At 38.8% G+C, this 24,220-nt stretch overlaps 1 protein-coding gene across 6 annotated transcripts in view; it reads left to right on the top strand.

Moving 5' to 3' along the window:
* NARS2 (asparaginyl-tRNA synthetase 2, mitochondrial) overlaps positions 1-24,220 on the top strand; it is a 138,738-nt gene that overhangs the window by 93,613 nt on the left and 20,905 nt on the right. For all 6 annotated transcript variants that reach the window (XR_002731091.2, XM_026446988.1, XM_023209308.2 and 3 more), the window contains 4 exons: positions 5,815-5,913; positions 6,023-6,060; positions 14,745-14,811; positions 18,042-18,179. Coding sequence is in view for 5 of the 6 variants with exons in the window: in XM_026446988.1 (XP_026302773.1) it covers positions 5,815-5,913; positions 6,023-6,060; positions 14,745-14,811; positions 18,042-18,179 (342 nt within the window). In the remaining variant the exon portion in view is untranslated. The remainder of the gene's footprint in view (positions 1-5,814; positions 5,914-6,022; positions 6,061-14,744; positions 14,812-18,041; positions 18,180-24,220) is intronic.

The raw sequence follows: 24,220 nt of genomic DNA, 5'->3' as shown, positions 1-24,220 counted from the left end.
ACTCGAATTTATTATTGTGTTCTTCTGGAGGTGAGAAGTCCAAAGTGGATTTTACTGGTCTAAAATCCAACACTGCTAAAAGGTGTCAGCAGAGTTGCATTCCCCTTGGAGGCTTCAGGAGAGAATTAGGTCCCTTGCCTCTTACATTTTCTAGAGACTACCTGCATTCTTTGGCTCACAGACCTTACAAACCAGCAAGGTATCATCTTCAAATCTTTCTAACTCTCACCCTCATGCCTCCCTCTTTCACGTAAAGGATCCTTGTGATTACATTAGTCCCACCACATAATCTAGAATAATCTAGGATAATCTCATCATTTAAAGATTCTTAATCACACATACACAGTTTGTTTTACCAGGTAGGCTAACATACTCATGGATTCTGGGATTGGAGCATGAACAGCTTTGACAGAGGGATAAATATTATTCTGCCAATCACAGTTCACATATGTTGAAAACCTCTGCTGATGTTTGAATTTTTGCTCTCAATCACCATATATGTTTTAAAGAATTTTAGAAGAGAAAAAAGCATCTGTTGTATTTACCTACATTTGGTAGTAATAGTAAATTACTGTTTCTATTGTTCTTTCATTACTCAAGTTCCAGATTTCCTTCTCTGGTCACTTTCCTTCAGCCTAAAGAATTTCCTTTAAAGTTTAAAAGCATTTCTGCTGGCAATCACTTCTCTTAGTTTTTCTTCATTTGATAATTTTTAAATTTTATTGTCATTTCTGAAAGTTGCTTCCACAGGATATAGAATTTTGGCTTGACAATTATTTTCTTTCAGCACTTTAAATATAGTCTATCTTTTGACCTCTGTAGTGTTTGAGAATAAATCCAGTCTTGAATTGTTGTTCCAATGTAAAGGGTCATTTTTCTCTGGTTTCTTTAAAGATTTTTTTCTTTGTCTTTGGTTTTCAGCTCGTGGATTTTGATGTGTCTAGGTATAATTTTCTTTGAGTTTATCCTGTTTGTGGTTTGGTGAGCTCCTTGAATATGTCTTTAGCCAACTTGGGGGAGTTTTCAGCCATTATTTTTTCACATATTTTTTTCTGTGCCTTTTTTTGTCTTTTCTGCTTCTGGTACTCCAATAACACGAATATAAAACCTTTTGATATCGTCCCATAATAATAAGCAGTGCTGTGATGCTCTGCTTATTATTAATGAGTCTTGCTTGCTTGCTTGCTTTCTTGCCTTCCTGCCTTCTTGCCTGCCTTTCTGTCTTTCTGTCTTTCTTGACAGAGTCTCACTCTGTTGCCCAGGCTGGAGTGCAGTGGCACGATTTTAGCTCACTGCAACCTCTGCCTCTGGGGTTCAAGCATTTCTCCTGCCTCAGCCTCCTGAGTAGCTGGGATTACAGGCACCCGCCACCACACCCGACTAATTTTTGTACTTTTAGTAGAGACGGGGTTTCACCATGTTGGCTGGGCTGGTCTTGAACTCCGGACCTCAAGTGATCCGCCCACCTCAGACTCCCAAAGTGCTGGGATTACAGGCGTGAGCCACCATGCCTGGCTAGTATTTTTTATTTCTGTAATTCAGAATGGGGGGCATTTCAACTGAACTGTCTTCAAACTTACTAATTCTTTCCTCTTTTATCTTCATTGTGATAATGAGCCCATCCTGTGAAATTTTTCTTTCACATATTTTCCAATTCTAAAATTTTAATTTATTTTTAGTTTCTTTTTCTCCACGGAGAAGTTCTATCTTTCTGTTTTTAAGAATGTTTCGTTTACCTGTGGAAGATGGTTATAATACCTGTTTTAAATTGTCAGATAATTTCAATATCTGAGTCTTCTGTGCATATGTATCTATTGATTATTTTTTCTCATGAGAATTCATAAGATTTTCCTGGTTCTTTGTATGTCCGGTAATTTTTAATTATATCCTGGATGTTTTTAATGTCATGTTCTGACACTCTGGGTTCTGTTAAAATACTTTGGAAATGGAATTATTTTTGTGGTTGTTTTTACCAGTTATTAAACTAGTTAGATTCAGACTGTAAGTTTTATCTTACTTTCTATTGTCATTGGTTTCCATGTCAGTTAAGTTTTCAAAGCCTCTGCTATGCTATTTGAGTCTTTCTGATGCATGTGCTACTCATAGTTAGTCTGGAAGTTGCACAGTGATTTATATTGTAGTTCATTGTCAGAAGCTTTCACTGTGCTTCTTTGGGTCTGTTTCACATATACATTGCTTGGAGGTGAACCCTAGCCTTGTGTTACTTCATACACAATTAGAGGGCCACCTTCTCCTATTCTTCAGAATTTCCTTCACACTGTCTGGCTACCTGAAGCCCCCCATTTTGGTTTCTCTGGCCAGAAAGACAGATTTCTCCCAGGTCTTAGTCACCACTGTATTATTCATTTCCAGGTGACTGTGGCCACCATTGGGTCAAACTGGCAAGAGAAAATATTCAAAAAAAATATTAATAATGGGCTGGGTGCAGAGTGGCTCATGCCTGTAATCCCAGCACTTTGGGAGGCCGAGGCGGGCAGATCACCTGAGGTCAGGAGTTTGAGACCAATCTGGCCAACATGGTGAAACCCCATCTCTACTAAAAATATAAAAAATTAGCTGGGCGTGGTGGCACACACCTGTAATCCCAGCTACTCGGGAGGCTGAGGCATGAGAAGCGCTTGAACCTGGGAGGTGGAGATTGCAGTGAGCCGAGATCGTGCGCTGCCCTCCAGCCTGGGTGATAAGAGCAAGACTCTATCTCAAAAAATAGTAATAATAATAATAGAGATTACCCACATCCACACACTTCAGACAGCAGTCTCCCTTTCCCAGTTCCTCTGTTGCAGAAGTAGGTCTTGTCTTGGAGTTTTAGGTGCTTGTGCCACTCACCCTGACAGTGCAACTCCACAACTGGGTCTACCTTTTGGCCAGGAACAGAAGAGAGAGAAGAGTAGGGGACAAAACAACCAAGGATTTTCCTGTAAACACCCTATCCTACAGGGACTTTACCAGACTAGTAGTAGGAGCTTTCTTCCAGAAGTTTTGCTTCCTATGCCTACTAAACAGATCAATGTTTTACCCCCAAATCAAAACCAGGAGACAAAGGAGATAAAAATGGAACTAAAATTCATCTCCATTTCAGATTATTAATCAAGTTGACTAGTTCCCAGTCCACCTATCATTGTTTATTTTTCTGAATTGCTCTTTGTATTCTGACCACAGTTGTGTTGTTTTGGTTTTGTTTTTGTTTTACTTTTAAGTTCTGGGATACATGTGCACAACGTGCAGGTTTGTTACCTAGGTATACATGTGCCATGGTGGTTTGCTGCACCTATCAACCCATCATCTAGGTTTTAAGCCCCACAGGCATTAGGTATTTGTCCTAATGCTCTCCCTCCCCTTGCCCACCGTCCCCTGACAGGCCCCAGTGTGTGATATTCCCCTCCCTGTGTCCATGTGTTCTCATTGTTCAGCTCCCACTTGTGAGTGGGAACACGTGGTGTTTGGTTTTCTGTTCCTTTGTTAGTTTGCCTAGAATGATGGCTTCCAGCTCATCCATGTCCCTGCAAAGGACACAAACTCATTATTTTTCATGGCTGCATAGTATTCCATGGTGTATACAGTATCCAATCTATCACAGTATCCAGTCTATCATTGATAGGCATTTGGGTTGGTTCCAAGTCTTTGCTGTTGCAAATAGTACTGCAGTAAACATGTGTTCATGTGTCTTTATAAAGTAGAATGATTTCAAATCCTTTGGGTACATACCCAGTAATGGGATTGCTGGGTCAAATGCTTTTCTGATTCTACATTCTTGAGAAATCGCCACACTGTCTTCGTAATGGTTGAACTAATTTACACTCCCACCAACAATGTAAAAGCATTCCTGTTTCTCCACAGCCTTGCTAGCATCTGTTGTTTCCTGACTTCTTAATAATTGCCATTTTAACTGGCCTAAGGTGGTATCTCATTGTGGTTTTTATTTACATTTCTCTAATGACCAGTGATGATGAGCTTTTTTTCATATGTTTGTTGGCTGCATGAATTTTTAATTTGTACTGTGGGAGGCTGAGAAGGGAGGATCACTTGAGCTTAAGAGTTCGAGACCAGTCTGGGCAATACAGCGAGACCTCATCTGTAATAAAAAACAAAAAATCAGTTGAGTGTGATGGTGCATGCCTGTGGTCCCAGTTACATAGTTGGCTGAGGCAGGAGTATCTCTTGAGCCTGAGAGATCAAGGCAGCAGTGAGCTATGATTATACCACTGCCCTCCAACCTGGGTGACAGAGCAAAACCTTGTCTCAGAAATAAATAAATAAATAACACTGACAATGACTGAAACATCATAAAATAGATCTGGTTGTTGCTGGTATTTAAGTGTTTTCCTATATCTGATTATATTAATGTACTTCCATTGACAATTATGCCTTCACTGTGCTTTCACCCTCAAGAGGATCTACTAGTACGCAACAGAGGAAGAGAAGATACCTACCTTTAAAGCAGCCTGTACTTTATACATATGTGCACCTTTGTGAATACACCATTTAAAAGACCTAATACTGTCTTGTTGCTTTAAAACCAAGAATGTTGGTTGTGAAGAAAAACATTTTAGAAATATTTTCCATTCTAGTCACTTTTTTCCTTCTAAGAACAAGTTTCTATTATGAGTCTCCTATGGGCACCCATGGAAGAATAATCTTTTTTGTTGTTTTTTGAGATGTCACCTGGCCTGGAGTTGGCAGTGGCATGATCATGGCTCAGTGCAGCCTCAACCTCGCAGGCTCAAGTGATCCTCCCAACTCAGCCTCCTGAGGAGCTGGGACTACAGGTGCGCACACCACTATGCCCAGCTAATTTTTCTTCTTTCTTTCTGTAGAGACAGAGTTTTGCCATATTGCCCAGGCTGGTCTTGAGAATAAGTTCTTTTTTTTTTTTTTTTTTTTTTTTTTTTTGAGATGGAGTCTCGCTCTGTCGCCCAGACTGGAGTGCAGTGGCCGGATCTCAGCTCACTGCAAGCTCCGCCTCCCAGGTTCACGCCATTCTCCTGCCTCAGCCTCTCAAGTAGCTGGGACTACAGGCGCCCGCCACCTCGCCCGGCTAGTTTTTTGTATTTTTTAGTAGAGACGGGGTTTCACTGTGTTAGCCAGGATTGTCTCGATCTCCTGACCTCGTGATCCGCCCATCTCGGCCTCCCAAAGTGCTGGGATTACAGGCTTGAGCCACCGCGCCCGACCGAGAATAAGTTCTTATATACTGATTTTTGCTGTATGCTGCTTCATGTTATTTTTATTTTGGCCATTAGCAAAGCAAAAAATGTATATATTTATATTTAGATATATCATCATTTCTGTAATTTTTAAGTTGACTTTCATTTATCAATGAGTGAATAAACCACTTTTCAAAATGTTCTTACTGTTGACAAGAACTGATGTTTGTTGTGTGCTTCTCTGAACCAGTACTAAGCTAAGTGTGACACATGGTTTATCTCATTTAATTCTCTCAAACATCCTGTAAGATAGGTGCTGTATTACCCTGATTCTACAAGTGAGTTTATTGAATTTTGGAGAGACATTGATCAGTTATAGCTGTTCTTTTGACATCTCATTTCTTTACCAGTATTGAAACTGTCAACATAAGATTAAAACATTTCCTTTTTTCTTCCTCCCTGTCACACACCAAGGAAATTGAGATGCCTGGAAAACTGAACCAGTTTTTCATGGTACATTCAAGGCTTAAAAGACTTAGTGGATTTATAGTTGCTAAAACCTGGAGTGCAGTCCTTATTGAGCCCTGAACGGGTTTTTCATGTAAAATTGCTTACGTGTCAAGTGATTCTGTTTCATTTCTCTTAGGTTATAGAGGAACTCTTCAAGGCTACAGCAATGATGGTTCTCTCAAATTGTCCTGAAGATGTTGAACTCTGTCACAAATTCATAGCTCCTGGCCAAAAGGTAATTAGTTTTGTGGATAAAGCCCAATACATCTACTGTTTAATGTGTTAATTATACATAATGAATAAAATTGTATTTTTAAAATTTTATTTTTTGTCTTTTTATTAAGGACAGATTAGAACATATGCTAAAAAACAACTTTTTAATGTAAGTAGATGTTATACTTTCTTTGAACTTTATTCATTATCACTGTATTTATCACACTATAATTTTTTAAATTTATATCTGCTTATATAGATCCTATATATATAGTATGTATATATATATAGACACTGCCCAGATTCCAGGCAAGATCCATGTTCTAATTATTTTTATAGCTCTTGTGTTTGGTTCATAATTGATAATCAGTGTTTCATCAATAAATTAATAAATCATAACAAGATAAAAATCTAGTAATTATTAACTATGTAACTATAATTCAAACTTACACTAAACAAACTATAAAAAACATGCTTGATGTAGGTTACAGCAAGACAGGAATTCAGGAACAGAAAACTAAAAGATTACCACAGTGATCAGGTTGAGAGTTAATGATGATTTAGACTGTGTATTAGGGTTCTCCAGAGAAACACGACCAGCCAAGTTTGAGGGTGGGGTGTGTGTGTGGGGAGAGAGAGAGAGAGAGATTGAGAGGTTTATTGTAAAGAATTGGCTCACATGATTGTAGAGGCTTGTTGCATTTTAAATCTAAGGGGGTAGGACAAGCTGGAGAATCAAGGAAGAGTTGCCATTCAAGTCCAAAGGCAGTCTCCTGGCAGAATTCCTTCTTTTTCAGGGGGAGATTAGTCTTTGTCTTAGTAAAAACTTCAACTAATTGGATTTAGCCCACCCACATTATGAAGGGTAATATAATCTGCTTTTTTCAAAGTCCATTGATTTAGACATTAATTTCATCCAAAAAACACCTTCATAGAAGCATTCAGAATACTATTTGACCAAATATCTGGGCACCATGGCCCAGCCAAGTTGACTCATAAAATTAACCGTCACAGACCAGGATAGTGGCAAGAGCTCCTATTCTGAATATATTTTAGAGACAGAACAAACAGGATTTACTGAGGGCGAGAGAGAGGAGTTAAGGGTACCTTCAATGTTTTTTTTCTCCTACAGCTGCAAAAATGAAGTTGCCATTAACTGAAGTTGGGAAATCCTTAAGAGAGTACTGGGGCAGGAGCTTTGAGAGGAAGGGATGGTATCAGGAACACAAACATTAAGATTGAGATGCTTTTCAGACGTCCAGCCATAGATGTTGAATAGGCAACTGAAAGTGTGGGTCTGGAGTTTTATAAGATAGTCTTGGGCATGAGTATATTGATAAAAGTGGTCATTAAGTAGATGAAGAAAGAAGTAATTTGGCTTTCTCAAGGACTCTCTGCTGGTGACCGAACAACCAGGGAAGGATCTTAGTTTTCCAGCTCTTATCTAATGAAAAGATTCAAAATGCAGAAATAATACTCACGATTTGTTGAATATTTACCCAGACAGTGATAAAATTTTCATGTATTAGTAGCTCATTTTATCTTCACAACTCCAAGTAGTTATTATTCTCATTCTACAGATTGAGAATCCCTGCAAAGAGGTTGAGTAAAAGATGAAATGGTGATTCAAGCTCATGTTCATCTGATTTCAGAGCTCAGACTTTTAACCTGAGATTTTCATATATTTGGAAAGGCACTGGAAGGGTCGAGTGGTTGTAGCTGCCCCACTATCCTTACGACTCTTACATGTCACTTAACTCTTGTACTTTGGAGTCCTTTTCCATAAAATGTTAAGGTTGGAAAACGTCCTCTTGGGCTGTGCCGTTTCAATCATTGTCATTGTCACAATCCATTCTGCATACTACAAGTCTCATAGTTGCAGTTTAAATTTGTGGGGAGAGGAACATCAGCAAGATGATGAATAGAAGGTCCCAGCCTTCACCACAGAAAGTCCATTTGGCAACTAGTCACATACAAGAACATCTTTGTGAAAATCCCAAAACTTGGGAATGAAGTTGAGACACCCAGATGGACCACAGAACAAAAAGTGCATTAGAAGGGTAGGAGCAATGGCCTCAATTTGATTGAATCCTCCCTCCCCTAAGTAGGCACAGCACCACACAGAAGGTTCCCCTGGGCACACAGTTAATGCAGTGGAAAAAGAGACAGCTGTCCAGTTTCCCCAGCATTCTTTGATGCTTCCTCTGATGCCCATTCCTGTCTCACAGGGAACCCTGGGGGTCAGGTCTGGACTACCAGGAGTCAAGTAGGAACAAAGGAGTGGGGCAGTGCTCACAGCAACCAGCACACGGATCTTGGTGATAGCTGTATTCTGCCAGCAGGAGCACCTGATCAGAGATACCAGCCAGTGGCATAGCCCATTTACAAAGCCCAGCTGGCTGCTGCAGAAGCTCAGTGGGAAGGTCTCTCTGCTTTGAGCCCCTGCAGGGCAGCCACGCCATCTAGCCTCAGCATCCACCCCTATGCTTTGCTCAAACAGGCAGACATCACAAATCTTTTACATTTGTGTAAAATACAAATGGCCAATAGGTTTATCAAAAAGTGTCCAGCATCACTAATTAATAAAATGCAAATTAAAACCACAGTGAGATATCCCCTCACACCCGTTAGGATGGCTGTTATCAAAAAGTAGAATGAGACACGTTGGCTCATGCCTGTAGTCTCAGCACTTTGGGAGGCTGAGGTGGGAGGATCACTTAAGCCTGGGAGTTCAAGACCAGCCTGGCCAACATAGTGAGACCTTGTCTTTACAAAAAAAAAAAAATAAATTAGCCAGGTGTGGTGACACGTGCCTGCCTGTAGTGCCAGCTACTCAGGAGGCCAAGGTGGGAGGACTGCTTAAGCCCAGGAGGTTGAGGCTGCAGTGAGCTATGATCATATACGCTGCTGTAATCCAGCCTGGGAGACAGAGCAAGACCTTGTATCAAAAAAAAAAAAAGTCAAATGATAACAGGTATTGGCAAAGATGTGGCACTTGGGAACCCTTGTATACTGTTAGTGGGAATGTAAATTAGAAGAGCTGTTACGGAGGATAGTATGGGAGGTTTCTCAAAAAACTAAGCATATTTACCATATGATTCAGCAGTCCTACCTCTGGGTACGTATCCAGAACTGAAGTCAGTGTGTCAAAGAGATATCTGCACTTATATGTTCTTTGCAGGACTATTCATAGTAGCCAAGATATGGAATCAACGTAAGTGTCCATCAGTGGATGACTGGAAAAAGTAAATGTGTGTATACACAGTGGAATACTATTCAAAGGAAATCTTATTTGTGACAACATGGATCAACCTGGAAGACTTAATGCTAAACAAAAGAAGCTAGGCACAGAAAGACAAGTACTGCATGATTCACTTTGATGTGAAATGTAATAAAGTTACACTTAGAGAAGTAGTGAGTAGAATGATAATTACCAGTGGCAGGTGGGGGGTTCTTGAAGGGAATGGAAAGAAATTGACCAAGGGGTACAAAGTTTCATTTAGATCAGAGGAGTAAGTTTTCAGGATTTACTGCATAACAAAGTGACCATAATTAATTGTAGTGTATATCTCAAAATTGCTGAAGGAGTAGATTTTAAATCTTCTCACTACAAAAAAAAAAAAAAAATGAAGCATGTGAGCTGATAGATATGTTAAATACCTTGATATATTCATTCCACAGTGTATAATACCAAAATCACATTGTATCCTGTAAATACATAAACTAGTTATTTGTCAATGAAAAATTCAAACATTTTAAAATAAATGTATATGTGTGATTGTTTGGTGTCTACTACCTCTGTGAGGTCAGAGGCTGTGTTTAAATTGCTTACTATTATGCCCCCAGGACTTAGCACAGTGCCTCTAATAGACATTCAGTAAATACTGAGTAATTGAGTGCACAAACAAATGACTTGAGTAACCTTTGCTGTAAAGGTTTTCTTCTTTAGGCTGGATTCTCTCCTGAGGTTTCTTATTGGCTCATATCACTATTTACTTCAGTCACTGAGGGTAGTGAACCATGATTCAGAGAACCTGGATTGTAATCCTGGCCCTACCATTTACTAGCCATTAATGAGTAAATTAATATTTTTTAACAAATATTTATTGACTGCCTAATATGAGTTAGGCACTTTGCTAGTTGTTGAGAATAATGAAAACAAACATTTATTTATTTTTTTATGGAGTTTAAAATCTAGAGAAAAAGAAACACCCTTGCTATAAAACATCTAAAAATAATACTTAAAATATTATAAGATTCTTTTAAATATGTTGTTGAATTCACTAGAAAGGAAGAGAAGTTCCAGGTGCTAGAAATGAAGAAGGAACCAAACACCAGAGTGATATGCACAGTTGGTGTGATGCTAAGGATTCTCAGGGTGTAGGGTAGGGAAACTGGAGGGCGATTTTCCATTCTTTGAAACCAGAGGTTTTAACAGCAATGAGAGAACATGAGAATAGACATAGCAGAGTGAATTAGAATCAAGATATCCCCTCAAATGCACACGCATAAACACAAAGCTAGAACTGGCCAAGGACTACACCCTTAATGAAAGGGCCAATTAGAAAATAAGCAAACAAACAGAAAATTGAGCTAGCCAGTGTAGAGAATTTACAGAGAAGTGTAGAAGTATATATGCTTTAGCCTGGGCTTAAGGATAGAGACAAAACAGAAATAGTCTCCATTGAGAATTTGCGGCCACAGTTGGCCCTTAAGTGAGCCTAGAGTTTGAATCTTTGTTTCCTGTGTAGTTCAAGAATCTTCATGCTAGGGCATTAAAATAAAACTTTTCAGTTAGTGATAACACTGGAGTAGCTGTAGAAACTAATATAAAACCAATCTTGAAGTTTGTACCCTCAACCCAAGTGGCATGATATTCCCAAAACAAACTCTACTTAAGATAATCTCACAGTCCAAATACACAGGGAAATACCTACCATGAGCAAGAACAGCAGACATAACAAACAGCATTAGATTCCCAAGAAGTTCAGAGGACAGTAATGGCAATAGATTGATAAAATAGTATCTTCACATAGTTGAAAGAAAATACCTGTTACCTTAGAACTGAAATACTGGGCAACAATAACTTGTAAAACTGAAGAGGTACATTCATAGTTGAAATGTTAGTCCTTGTGTTGTTTGAAAGGAAGAGAGAGAAACTGGTGAACTTTAGACCTTTTTTTTTTTTTAAAAGAGATAGGACGTCGCTCTGTCGTCCAGGCTGGAGGGCAGTGGTGTGATCATAGCTCACTGCAGGCTTGAACTCCTGGGCTCAAGCGATTCCTCCTGCCTCAGCCTCCTGAGTAACTGAGACAACTGGTGCAGGCCACCACACCCGGCTGCTTTAGACTGTTAAGTCAGATATACATGTTAAAATATGCAGGGTAGCCACTAAAAAAAAGCATAATGAGATGGTGCTGGTCCCATGATAGTGATTTTTAAGTCAGCAACATCAGAGGTATCAAGTTGAGAAATAGGTTGTGTGGTGGTGCCCTCTGTACCACCTTGGCATCACCTTTCTGCTGTTTCATGCTTTTTAAGGCATTGATGCTGACATTTCTGAAAATACTAGTGTAGCTGAATCTACTGTTGAGTTAATCCTAAAAACAGTAAAGAGAAAAGAAAAAACAGGGAAACAAGGAGAAAAAACAGGGAAACAAGGAGAAAAGAAAAAACAAAAGAGAAACTTTTGTTTTATGCTTATGTAGACTGCACTGTTAATTATTGAATCTGTATAGGTACCACGTGACTTGTATTCTTTTGAGTAGATTTCAGCATATTTTTCACTACCTGTTATAAGTATTTTATATGAAAATGTGCTATTTCAGCAACTCGTGTAGTAATTGAATTTAGCCTTTATGTAGAAATTGTATTCAGTTTATTTTACATTTCCTTTATATTATGTTTCTGAAAATAGTACTTAACCTTTTTTATTTGCTCTTCATTTATCTTTCTGTGTGAATTTGAGGCAAAGGATGACAATAATTATCTTTGTAGTTTAGCAATTTTACTCCAACAGCTTCAGAATAATGAATTTTCTTTATTCAACAATGAAAAATGTGAAATATGAAGGTAGTTCAATGCCGTATCATTTTCTATCGCAATGTTTTTTCCTCCTTTCCTCAAAGCACTTTGGAAACAGTTTCTGGAAAGGAGAAGAGATATTATTTTCTATATATATCAAGAAAAATACTTAGTGGAGAGAGTTGTTGGAAGCCATTAAGGATATCAAATGTCAGAACTGTAATTTGAACTTGAAAGTTCTGCCCCTAATGAAGGTATTGGGGAGTGGAGTGGAAGACGTGGAATAATGAGGTATTTAGACATGAGAGCTAGTAATGAAACAGTAACATGCCAATGGTACAAAATCTACTGCTTGTTAGTTTGACTGCTCTTTTATTTCTCAGTGTGATTGGTAGATCATACCAAGTAATCGATATAATAGAACGATAGAATGCCTAAGCAGAAAAGAACTTTATACAAGATAGTTCAATATCCTTATTTTACAAGTGCAAATAATTTTTAAATGTTTGTATAACACATTACAAAAATTAATAACATGCTTTCACAACGTTGAAGTGACTTACATAGCTAGTAGTAGAATCAGATTAAGTGGTAGAATCAGATGAAGAACCCAGAGCCCATTTTCTTTTGTTTTGATGGAACATATGAAACTCCAAGTGTTTTAGGCATTATCTTAGCCATTAAAAGTGTATACTCTGGAGTCAGCAGATCAAGATTTACCATTTACTTACATAAGTAACCTTTGGAAAGTTATTGATCCTCTCTAACCTTCTGCTTCCCTTCTGTAAAATGCTAATTTTAAAATCATTATTACTGCTACTACCAACACAACTAGCGCTACCATTACTACCTTAAAAATTACCTATTATTAATACTAGATTTTAATTTGAATAGATTTTCCATCTTAGGAAAAAACCTATCTTTCAAAACATAGCTTTAGGGGCTTTATTGTACTGTATGACACAATACAACTCTTTCTGCTTAGTTGTTACGTATATGAACTTCATTTTTGCTTCAGAGAATAAGTTTGTGCTGGATAAATTATTTTTTGAGCTCAAGGTCTTTCAGAAAGTTTGTAGATTTTTTGTAAAAAAAAAAAAAAAAATCCATACTGATGCAGTATTTTACCTATAGTTTACAAGCAAACTGACACTTTCATGCTACTGGTGGGTATACGTTGTTATAAAAGGGGCAATATCTTTGGCAAAACCTTTCAGAAAATATAAAAATTGCAAATTTTCATCTAACAATTCCACTTTTGCCATGTGACAAATTAGTGTATAATAACTATTTGTAATAATATTAAATAGGTATATATAGGCATGTTTTATAATAGCAAAAGATTAGAATGTGAAGTGTCAGGTCACTGGTTAAACTAATTACGATACATCCACAAAATGGAATATTATATAATACAAAAAGTGAAGAATTTCTTCATATACACACAGAAAGATCTACAAGGTATATTACTCTGTAAAATTAGGTGTGAAAGAGTGTGTATGATATGTATGACATCTATAAAAAAGAAAGATTGTGTATTATTTACATATCTATATAAATAAAATCCTCTAGAGGGATATTCACAATACCAGTAACAGTGATTGTGTGAAAGGAAAGGAACTAGGTGTCTCTGGAACCGCAATGGAAGGGAAATGTATACTCTTTTATACATCTTGATTTTTTTTTAACTATGTTGATAAGTTACCTATTTACATAGTTAAATTAAAAGAAATACTTGCGTTGACTTTCTTTAGGCATGAGGGTGTCTCGTTGAGAGAATCAGTATCTTCCTAAATAGTCTTATAATGCTTAGAATATATTACCAGGCCCTTAGTATGACCTGAAAGAGTCCATGTGATCTGACTTCTGACTGCCTTTCCTGTGTAATTTGCTGTGCATGATTCCTCTTGTTCAGCATGCTCTAGTCACACTGACTGCCCTTTTTGTTCCATGAATAAGCCCAACTGTTTCTCACCTCAGATCCTTGTACTTGTTGTTCCTTTTGCCTGGAATACTCCTCCCAAGAGACTTCTGTGGTTCATTTCCTTACTCGATGAACACTTCTGTTCAGATGTCAGAAACTTAGGCCTTTCTTGACCATCATATCTGAAATGTCACTCCAAACCCCCTCTGTCTTCTTATTCCACTTTATTTTTCTTCATAGCACTAATGGCTACCCATTTATACTAATATACTATGATTATCTTAGTAATATACTATTATATTATACTATTAGTAATATACTAATATACTATAAGATACTATACTAATAGCTGCCTGATGTTTGCTCTGTCTACTCTTTCCTCACCTGCATCTCTCGCTCTTTCTTTCTCTCACAGACACACACACACACACACACACGCACGCACAAACGTTGGCTCCTTGAAGGCTGAGCGTTATTTTTATCTCCAGTGTCTAGAATTACGTGTAGTGCCTAGTAGGTGCCAAGTATATGTCTGTTGGATAAACAAATGAATTAATCGTGAATTTTAGGAGAAAGTCTTTTGCTGTTGTAGTCTCAGTATTTCATACATTTTATTAGGGCATTGGCATATCTTGGATTCAGAGAATCATCTTTCCTTGCTTAAGTGACTGGCTTCGCTGTGTATATTGCAAGTAGATGAGGAGTGAGGTTATTGAATGGTTACTTCTCTTTAGGCAGATCAGACTTTTATAGGATTAGATCAGCCTTAATTCCTGATTATTCAGTATTCCCTCATGACCTCACAGTGTGATATAGGAGTAGGCTTTTTCTGGTTTTAAAATGAACTAGTTAACAGCAGCCCAATTGTATTGACTTTTCTCTGCTTGTATCCTGTTTTCCTCCAGCATTTCTTATACTGAAGCAGTGGAGATCTTAAAGCAAGCATCCCAGAACTTCACCTTCACCCCAGAGGTAATATTTTGTGTGTATATGCATATATGTGTGTGAAAATGCTTCCTTCTTGTCTTTAGCTTACTTTATTAAGAATCCTTCAAAATCATCTTATTTCTGTTATTAGCAAAATATGATATTTGCTCATTTGTACACAGACTTACAGATTTTGTTTGATATTTGCTCAATCTTGTTGAGATACTTAAAACAGAATTAATTTAGAATAAAAATAAGTTGTATCATTTGGAATAGCAGTGACTAAGGGGTTATAAAGGAGAATCCCATGTTTAGGAAGATGAAAATTCTAAAAAAGAAAGATAATCATAGACTGTTACTTTAGAGGTCAGGTGTTGGGGCTCATGCCTATAATTCCAGCACTTTGGGAGGCCAAGGCAGGCAGATTGCTTGAGCCCCAAAGTTCAAGACCAGCCTGGGCAATATAGTGAGACCCTGTCTCTACCCAAAAAAAAAAAAAAATGAATTTTTTAAAAAATAATATTACTGTGAGGCCAGGCGCGGTGGCTCAAGCCTGTAATCCCAGCACTTTGGGAGGCCGAGAAGGGCGGATCACGAGGTCAGGAGATCGAAACCATCCTGGCTAACACGGTGAAACCCCGTCTCTACTAAAAAAAATAGGAAAAACTAGCCGGGCGAGGTGGCGGTCGCCTGTAGTCCCAGCTACTCGGGAGGCTGAGGCAGGAGAATGGCGTGAACCCGGGAGGCGGAGCTTGCAGTGAGCCGAGATCGCGCCACTGCACTCCAGCCTGGGCGACAGAGCGAGACTCTGCCTCAAAAAAAAAAAAAAAAAAAAAATAATAATAATAATAATAATAATATTACTGTGGAAGTCAACTAATTCTGTGTTTTCCAACGTATATTCTGAATGACATTAAAAGATGACCAACAAAGGAAGTTATATTATCAAATAAATTTAGGCAACATAACTAAACAGGTTTTTTTTTTTTTTCTTTTTCCAGATTTAGTGCTTGCAGAAACAGGTTTGTTTTTCAGTTGAACTTTATAGAGCCTTTTAGTTTGTGAGCCACCCTGGAAAACACTGGGGTTTTTTTGTTTTGTTTTGCTTTTAAAGAACTTTATATTTAAGAGATGAAGGTCTCATTATGTTGCCTGAGCTCATCTTGAACTCCTGGGCTCAAGGGATCCCCCATTTCAGCCTCCCAAGTAACTGGGACTATAGGGGCATGCCTCAGTACCCAGCCAAGAATTCTTTTTTTTTTTTCTTCCAAAAATTACTTGATAAAGATTGTATAGGCCAGGTGTGATAGTTCACGCCTATAATCCCAGCACTTTTAAGAGGCCAAGGTAGGCAGATTGCTTGAGTCCAGGAGATTAAGATTGCAGTGAGCCATGATCGACTACAGCCCTCCAGCCTAGGTGACAGAGAAAGACTTTGTCTCTAAGAACAACAACAAAAGAAGATTGTATATATTCAGGGTATACAGCATGATGATTTGATACACGTATACATTGTGTAATAAATTATTACAGTCAAATTAGTTAACACGTCTGTCACTACCCACACTGTACATTAGATCCCCAGAACTTGTTTGTCTTATAACTGAAAGTGCATACACTTTGATCAGTATCCCCTCATTTGCCCCATTCCCAGACCCCTGACAACCACCGTACAACTCTGTCTTTCTGTGAAGGAACTCCTTTATTTTATTTTATTTTATTTTATTGATTGATTGATTGATTGATTGAAAGACAGGATCTCTCTGTGTTGCCGAGGCTGGAGTGCAGTGGTACAAACATGACTCACTGCAGATTCCACCTCCCGGGCTCACATCAGTCCTCCCAACTCAGTCTTCCAAGTATATGGGACTACAGGTGCGTGCCACCAGGCCTGGCTGATTTTTTTATTTTTTGTAGAGACAGGGTTATGTTGCCTAGGCTAGTCACGAGCTTCTGTGCTCAAGCACTCCTCAGCTTCCCAAAGTGCTGGGATTAAAAGCATGAGCCACCGTCCCCAGCTAGAGCTTTTTTATTTTATTGGCAATGATACAGGTCCAGAAGACCACATGATCTGTCAGTGGGCATGTGTATAGTGTTGGAGGCAAAACTCTTGGTTCCTATTCAAGTTATTTTTTTCCTATAACTAAGATACTGCCAAACAAGTGGTAGTAATAAGATAATGTTAACCTTTGTGTTTAAACTATTCCTTGTACCAGTTCAATCCCAATTAAGTCAGATCTTTATATATTACAAAAGTAACCTGTGCTTGTTATATTTATAATCAATTCTTTGTGTAAGTTTTCATTTCTTTGTCTCCTACCCTGGAAGCTTCATGAAGTCAGGGATTGTAACTATTTTTCTTGCCACTTTATCCAGTATATCATATGGTACCTGGAATTTAATAGGCACATTAGTATTTGCTTAATAAATCTATTGAACAGAGTTAATAAATATTCATCAAAGAGCATCTCACACATGAGTTGATTCTTTTTATTTAGAAAGAAGTCACCAGCCGGGCACTGTAGCTCACACCTGTAATCCCAGCACTTTGGGAGGCCAAGGTGGGCAAATCACAAGGTTCAAGACCAGCCTGGCCAACATAGTGAAACCCCATCTCTACTAAGAATACAAAAAAAAAAAAAAAATAACCGGGCATGGTGGTGGGCGCCTGAAGTCCCAGCTACTTGGGAGACTGAGGCAGGAGAATCGCATGAATCCGGGAGGTGGAGGTTGTAGTGAGCCGAGATTGTGCCACTGTACTCCAGCCTGGGCGACACAGCCAGACTCTGTCTCAAAAAAAAAAAAAAAAGTCACCAAGAGAAGTCATTTAGCCAAAGATAGGCTCAATATTAGGATTATTATCTTCTGTCATTTAATTTCCCGAGACTTAGGAACAGTTACTGTGGAACAAGCGTAAGGCACTATTAAAAACTGATTCTGAAGTCAGAATTTTTTTATCCCATTGTAAAGTAGACTTTGTTTTCCTGCAGGTGCTGTATTATCTGCTCCTGGGAGGTGAGGGTAGGGGAACAATGGGGATACAGAAAGCAGTGTTTATCTACTGGCCTCAGCTTTCATCTTTCCAGGCCTGTAGGTGTTCTTGTTAACAAATAGGTCTCTCTGGTTTAGTCAGCTGTATAACCTTAGCAGCTCGCTCCACACATGGAGCCTTAGGAAGATGAAGCCCTTGAAATTGATGCAGGTTATTTTCAGGTGCTTAATTGTATATTTCACCTCTGTCTTCTCTTTTGGTCATTTCTTTCTTCTCATTACAGTGGGGTGTTGATCTACAAACTGAACACGAAAAGTACCTGGTGAAGCACTGTGGCAACATACCTGTCTTCGTTATTAATTATCCATTAGCAATCAAGCCTTTCTACATGAGGGATAATGAAGATGGCCCTCAGCACACAGTAAGAAGAGATACTAAATAAATTGGGGTTAGTCCTCTTGGGGTGGGTTTTTCATTTAGCCTTTGGAATCTTTTTTTAAATGTCATCTATCACTCTTTTTATCTCTTAAAATGATAAAGTTTTTCAAAGGCGTCTCTTAAAAATTATTCCGAAAGAAGATCCCAGTGTTCTATAAACATACTTCCTCATTTCTGTCACAAGGTCTTCTTCTTAGTTTATCAGGTGCAAGTTCTTTGTTTCGTTTTGTTTTGTTTTGTTTTTTAATGACTGAGAGGAAGTGGCCTAGAACACTGTATGGCTATACCAAGTCTAGTTAGTCTGTGGTTAAGTACTGGTTAGGAGACTCCTAGGAGAGAAGACATGCTGGGCAAGAGATGACAGCAGTGGCACAGTCAGGTAAAGGAAAAGCTGGCTTGGCAGAGCAGGAGGCTTAGACTGCTTTGGTTTGGACTTTCAAATAGAAATAGCGAGGGGAGGGCTATGAAGGTATCCAGGCAGTCTGGGCAGATTTTCCCTGTCTTAGCTCTTGTCTGACTGTCTCTTCTCTATCTGCCTGTCTTGTCTTTCCTGTTTCTTGCCTGTCTTTACTGTTTCTTGTCCTGTGTTCTTTTTTTGCCCTTAACTATAGTTGTCTTTTTTCTTTTTCTTTCTTTTTTTTTTTTTGAGATAGAATTTCGCTCTTGTCACCTAGGCTGGAGTACAGTGGTGCTATCTTGGCTCACTGCAACCTCCACCTCCCAGGTTCAAGTGATTCTCCTGCCTCAGCCTCCCGAGTAGCTGGGATTATAATCATGTGCCGCCACACCCAGCAAATTTTTGTCTTTTTAGTAGAGACAGGGTTTCACTGTGTTGGCCAGGCTGGTCTCAAACTCCTGACCTCAGGTAATCTGCCCACCTCAGCCTCCCAAAGTGCTTAGATTACAGGTATGAGCCACTGCACCTGGCCTGCCTTTTTTATTCTTTTGGTTTTTACAAAATTAGCTATAACATGACCTGGTATGGTGGCTCACGTTTGTAATCCCAGCACTTTGGTAGTCCAGGGTGGGAAAATTGCTGAGACCGGGGATTCAAGACCAGCTTGGTCAACATAGAAATACCCTGTCTCATCAAAAAATAAATTAGCCAGGAGTAGTGGCGTTCACCTGTAGTCCTGTATACTCAAGAGGATGAGGTGAGAGAATTACTCGAGGCTTCAGTGAGCCATAATGGTGTTACTGTGCTCTAGCCTGGGCGAGAGAGGGAGCCCCTTATCTGAAAAACAAATAATTAAAGTTTAAAGTTGGCAATAATATAAAGTAAGAATATATTTTAACTTTCTAAATACTTAATGAATAGTTACATATATAATATTATTAGTTTTAAAAGTCTATGAGACAGATTATATTGATTTCAAAATAGGCCCAAAAACTACACTTTACTGTCTGATGCTTTTCACTAACTTGTGGATAAATACTTACAAAAAATGTAGATTAAGGCCCACCAGTAAACAAAATGTCCCTCTCTTAGGTATACAAGGTTATCTGTTTGACTGTATTCCCTGTTTTCTCATATAGTATTAAAACAACTGTATTAGCCACTGTTTACTAGATGCTTAGGAATCAAGCACTACCATCTCATCTCTAAATCCAGAAACGACTTTGCTAAGAAGCTTGTTTCCCCATTTTATAAGTGAAAAACTGGAATGCAGAGATTAATTACATTTCCAATGCTACATAGGTAGTAAGTAGTTAGTATTCACATCTGATTCCCTCTAGCTCTAAAGTCTGTATTTTTAAAATACGTATTTTTTTCCTAGACTACAGATTTGGTTTTATAAAGTCTGTGTTCTTTTCCACTTCTTCCAACTGCCTAAAAATCACAAATAATATAAAATTACCTTTTAACCACTTATTTTACTCATCCTCACCTTTCACACAGAATCATCCAAAGCTAGTGAGCAACACAATTGATTTATGATTCTTATATTCTCTTTTTTCTACCAGCCCTCTAGTGTAATTGGCCCCCAGGTTGGCAGCAAAAAGGAGACTTTAGGACCTAGATTATCTAGTCCCAAATAATTTAGTATTGAGCCTTTATTACAAAACAGAAGACTGTATCTCTTGGCTTTTTTCCATCACTCCAGCCTATCCCAGTTCCAGGCCCCCCCTCCCAACACACACACCATGTATTTTTCTCATTTAATTTCCCTCGATTGAGCATCTTTCAGTCACTCAATTTTGCACTTAAGTACTCTGCTTAAGACTTTCCTTCTCTATAAAGACTTTCCTGGGTTACCCAGCTACTTTGAGCCTTCCTTTTTTTGGATTTTTATTGCATTTAAAGAATTAGCAAAACTGTAGCATTGTGTCTGTGTTCTGTGTTCTCTTAATAAGTTTTGCTTTCTTTCTTTTCTTTTTTCTTTTTTCTTTTTTTTTTTTTAAAGACAGAGTCTCACTCTGTCGCCCAGGCTGGAGAGCAGTGGCATGATCTCGGCTCATTGCAACCTCTGTCTCTTGAGTTCAAGCAGTTCTCCTGCCTCAGCCTCCCAAGTAGGTGGGACTGCAGATGCACGCCACCACCCCTGGCTAATTTTGTTTTTTTTAGTAGAGACGGGATTTCACAGTGTTGCGCTCAGGCAGTCCATCCGCTTTGGCCTCCCAAAGTGCTTGGATTACAGGCGTGAAAGTTTTGCTTCTTAAACAAAACTTAACAACTTTAGGATGGGTATTGAATTTTTTTTTTTTTTTTTTTTTTTAACACCATAGCTTCTCCCACTCATTCTAAACTCCTACTTCATTGTGGTTTCTACCCCATCACACCATTGAAGTAGCTCTTATTAGGATCAGTAATGATCTTCATAGTATTAAATCCAGCAGACTTTTAAGTCTTTATTTTACTTGACCTGTCAGTGCTAATCAGCATTATTAATGACTTTGTTATTCTTATAACCCTCTCCTCCCTTGACTTCTATGACATCACATTATCCCTGTTTTTCTCCTTTCTCAGCATTTATTCTTTCTTAGTCTCCTGTACAGATTTATCCATTTCTATCTATTCATTAGATGTTGGAATTCCTGAAGGCCCAGTCCTTGGTGGTCTTTTTTTTCCTCATGTTATTTCATCTGTATCTATTGCTTACTGTTTATTCTGTCAGAAGTTTTTATCTCTAATCCAGACTTATTCTCTGAGCTGTAGACTCATATACATTCATCCCTCAGTATCCTCAGGGATTAGTTCCAGGACACTCTACCCACTGGCCCCCTCTCAGATACCAAAATTCAAGGATACTGAGTCCCTTATATAAAATGATATGGTATGCATATAACCTATGCACATCCTCCTGTATACTTTAAATAATTTATAGGTTACTTATAATACCTAATACAATGTAAATGCTATGTAAATAGTTATTATACTGTATTGTTTAGGGAAATAATGGCAAGAAAAAACCTGTACATGGTAAGTACGGATACAACCATTCATTTGTTTTTCCTGAATATTTTAAATCTGCTGTTGGTTGAATCCACAAATGCAGAACCTCTGAATACAGAGGGCTGACTGTATATCCTACTACCTCATTGACTGCCATTTACATATCTCAAAGGCATCTCAGACGCAACACATCCAAAACTGAACCTATGATTTCTCCTCTCCTCCCAGCAGATTTGATCTTCTTTTAGTATTCTGTATTCGTCTAATTGTACATGCCAGATACCTGAGTCATCTCAGAAGTCTTCCTTTCTCATTTCCTCCATTGACTAAGTTCTGTCAGCTTTGCACTCCTAAATATCTCTCATATCCATTCATTTCTCTTCATTTCCTCTTTTACCTTTTCAGGTTAAGATATTGCCTAGACTACTTTAGTAGTGTCCTAACTGATCTTCATATATCTATTCTTTCTCTTCTGAATCAGTTCTCCCCATTTTAGTGTGAGTTTTTAGGAAATGTAAATCCTGGCTGGGCACAGTGGCTCAGGCATGTAATCCCTGCACTTTGGGAGCCTGAGGTGCATAGATCACTTGATCCCAGGAGTTCCAGACCAGCCTGGACAACATAATGAGACTCCATCTCCATTTAAAAAAAAAAAGTTAACCCAATCATGTTGTCGCTCTTCTTAAAGCCATTCAGTGGCCTCCCTTTGCTCCTAGGATAAAAGCCAAAATCCTTTATGTCACCTACAATGCCCAGTAGAATGTGGCTGCATCTCCTTCTCTGGGCTGTTGTACTGTGGGGCTCCACTTTGTTCTCTCCTAACACCACCCTTCTTCTGTGTCTTCAGACATGCAGTGCTTTCTGTCTCCTCAGACTCTGCATATATTGTTCCTTCAATCTAGAACAGTCTTCTTCTTCTAAATAATTTTACTTACTGATATTTATTCTCAATCACCATTTCCTCAGAGAAACCTTTCTTGACCCTCTAGTCTGAGTCAGAGGCCCCCATTAGGTGCTACAGTCTTACCATGTTAAGTTTCACACCCAGAGATACTAACTCTTAATCCATCATAACCTTTAACAGTTGTAATTTTACATCTGTGTGCATGACTATTTAATTAATGACATTTTCCTCTATGTCAAAAGATGTGAGGACTTCTGTATTAGTCCATTTTCATGCTGCTGATAAAGACATACCCAAGACTGGAAAGAAAAAGAGGTTTAATGGACACATTAAACACAGTTCCACATGGCTGGGGAGGCCTCAAAATCATGGCAGAAAGTGAAAGGCACTTCTTACATGGCAGCGGCAAGAGATAATGAGAGAGAAGTGAAAGCAGAAACCCCTTATAAAACCATCAGATCATCTAGCCGTGGTGGCTCACACCTGTAATCCCAGCACTTTGGGAGGCCGAGGCGGGCAGATCATCTGAGGTAGGGGGTTCAATACTAGCCTGACCAACATGGAGAAACCCTGTCTCTACTGAAAATACAAAACTAGCCGGGCGTGGTGATGTACACCTGTAATCCCAGCTACTCGGGAGGCTGAGGCAGGAGAATCGCTTGAACCTTGGAGGAAGAGGTTGCAGTGAGCCGAGATTGCATCATTGTGCTCCAGCCTGGGCAACAAGAGCGAAACTGTGTCTAAAAAACAACAGCAGCAAGAAAACCATCAGATTGGCCAAAACAGTGACTCATGCCTATAATCCCAGCACTTTGGGAGGCCAAGGCTGGTGGATTACCTGAGGTCAGGAGTTCGAGACCAGCCTGACCAACAAGGTGAAACCCCGTCTCTACTAAAAATACAAAAATTAGGTGGGCATGGTGGCAGGCACCTGTAGTCCCAGCTACTCGGAAGGCTGAGACAGGAGAATTGCTTGAACCCAGGAGGCAGGGTTACAGTGAGCTGAGATCACACCACTGCAGTCCAGCCTGGGCAACAGAGCGAGACTCCATCTCAAAAAAAAAAAAAAAAAAACCCACCATCAGATCTCCTTAGACTGATTCACTACCATGAGAACAGTATAGGGGAAAGTGTCCCCATGATTCAGTTACCTCCCACCAGCTCCCTCCCACAAGTGGGAATTATGGAAGTACAATTCAAGATGAGATTTGGGTAGGGACACCGAGCCAAACCGTATCAACTTCTTTTTCACTCATCAGTGTGTTCCTAGTGTAATGCCTGGGACATGTGGACACCTAGTATCCACGTGGTGGATGGATGAATGGATTAATGAATCAAATCCAACAAAGTTTAAGACACACTGTCGACGAGTAGTGAGTAGTGAGTTGATCTGCTGTGAATTTTCTGGGAAACTAAAAAGCATCTTTAATTTTGTGAATGGTAGCAACATGGCATGAAGGAAAGTCTAGTGGCTATAGAATTAGACACTCTTGGGTTCGAGTCCCAACTCTGAATTTTAAACTGTGTGATCTTAAATATGCCACCTAATCTCTTTGTGTCTTAATTTCCTGATCTATAAAAATGAGACCATAATATTTTATGGAGTTGTGAGGATTAAATCAAGTAATGTATGAAAAGTATATAGCTGTGTTTTAGGAAGGCAGAAATGCAGCATGTATGGCAGCTTCATTAGAATCTTTATCTTTATGGGAGTGAAGAGTTTGTG

This window comes from Piliocolobus tephrosceles, chromosome 13, assembly GCF_002776525.5.
Source record: "Piliocolobus tephrosceles isolate RC106 chromosome 13, ASM277652v3, whole genome shotgun sequence".
NCBI classification, from domain to species: domain Eukaryota; kingdom Metazoa; phylum Chordata; class Mammalia; order Primates; family Cercopithecidae; genus Piliocolobus; species Piliocolobus tephrosceles.
This window is presented reverse-complemented; position numbering and strand designations above follow the sequence as displayed.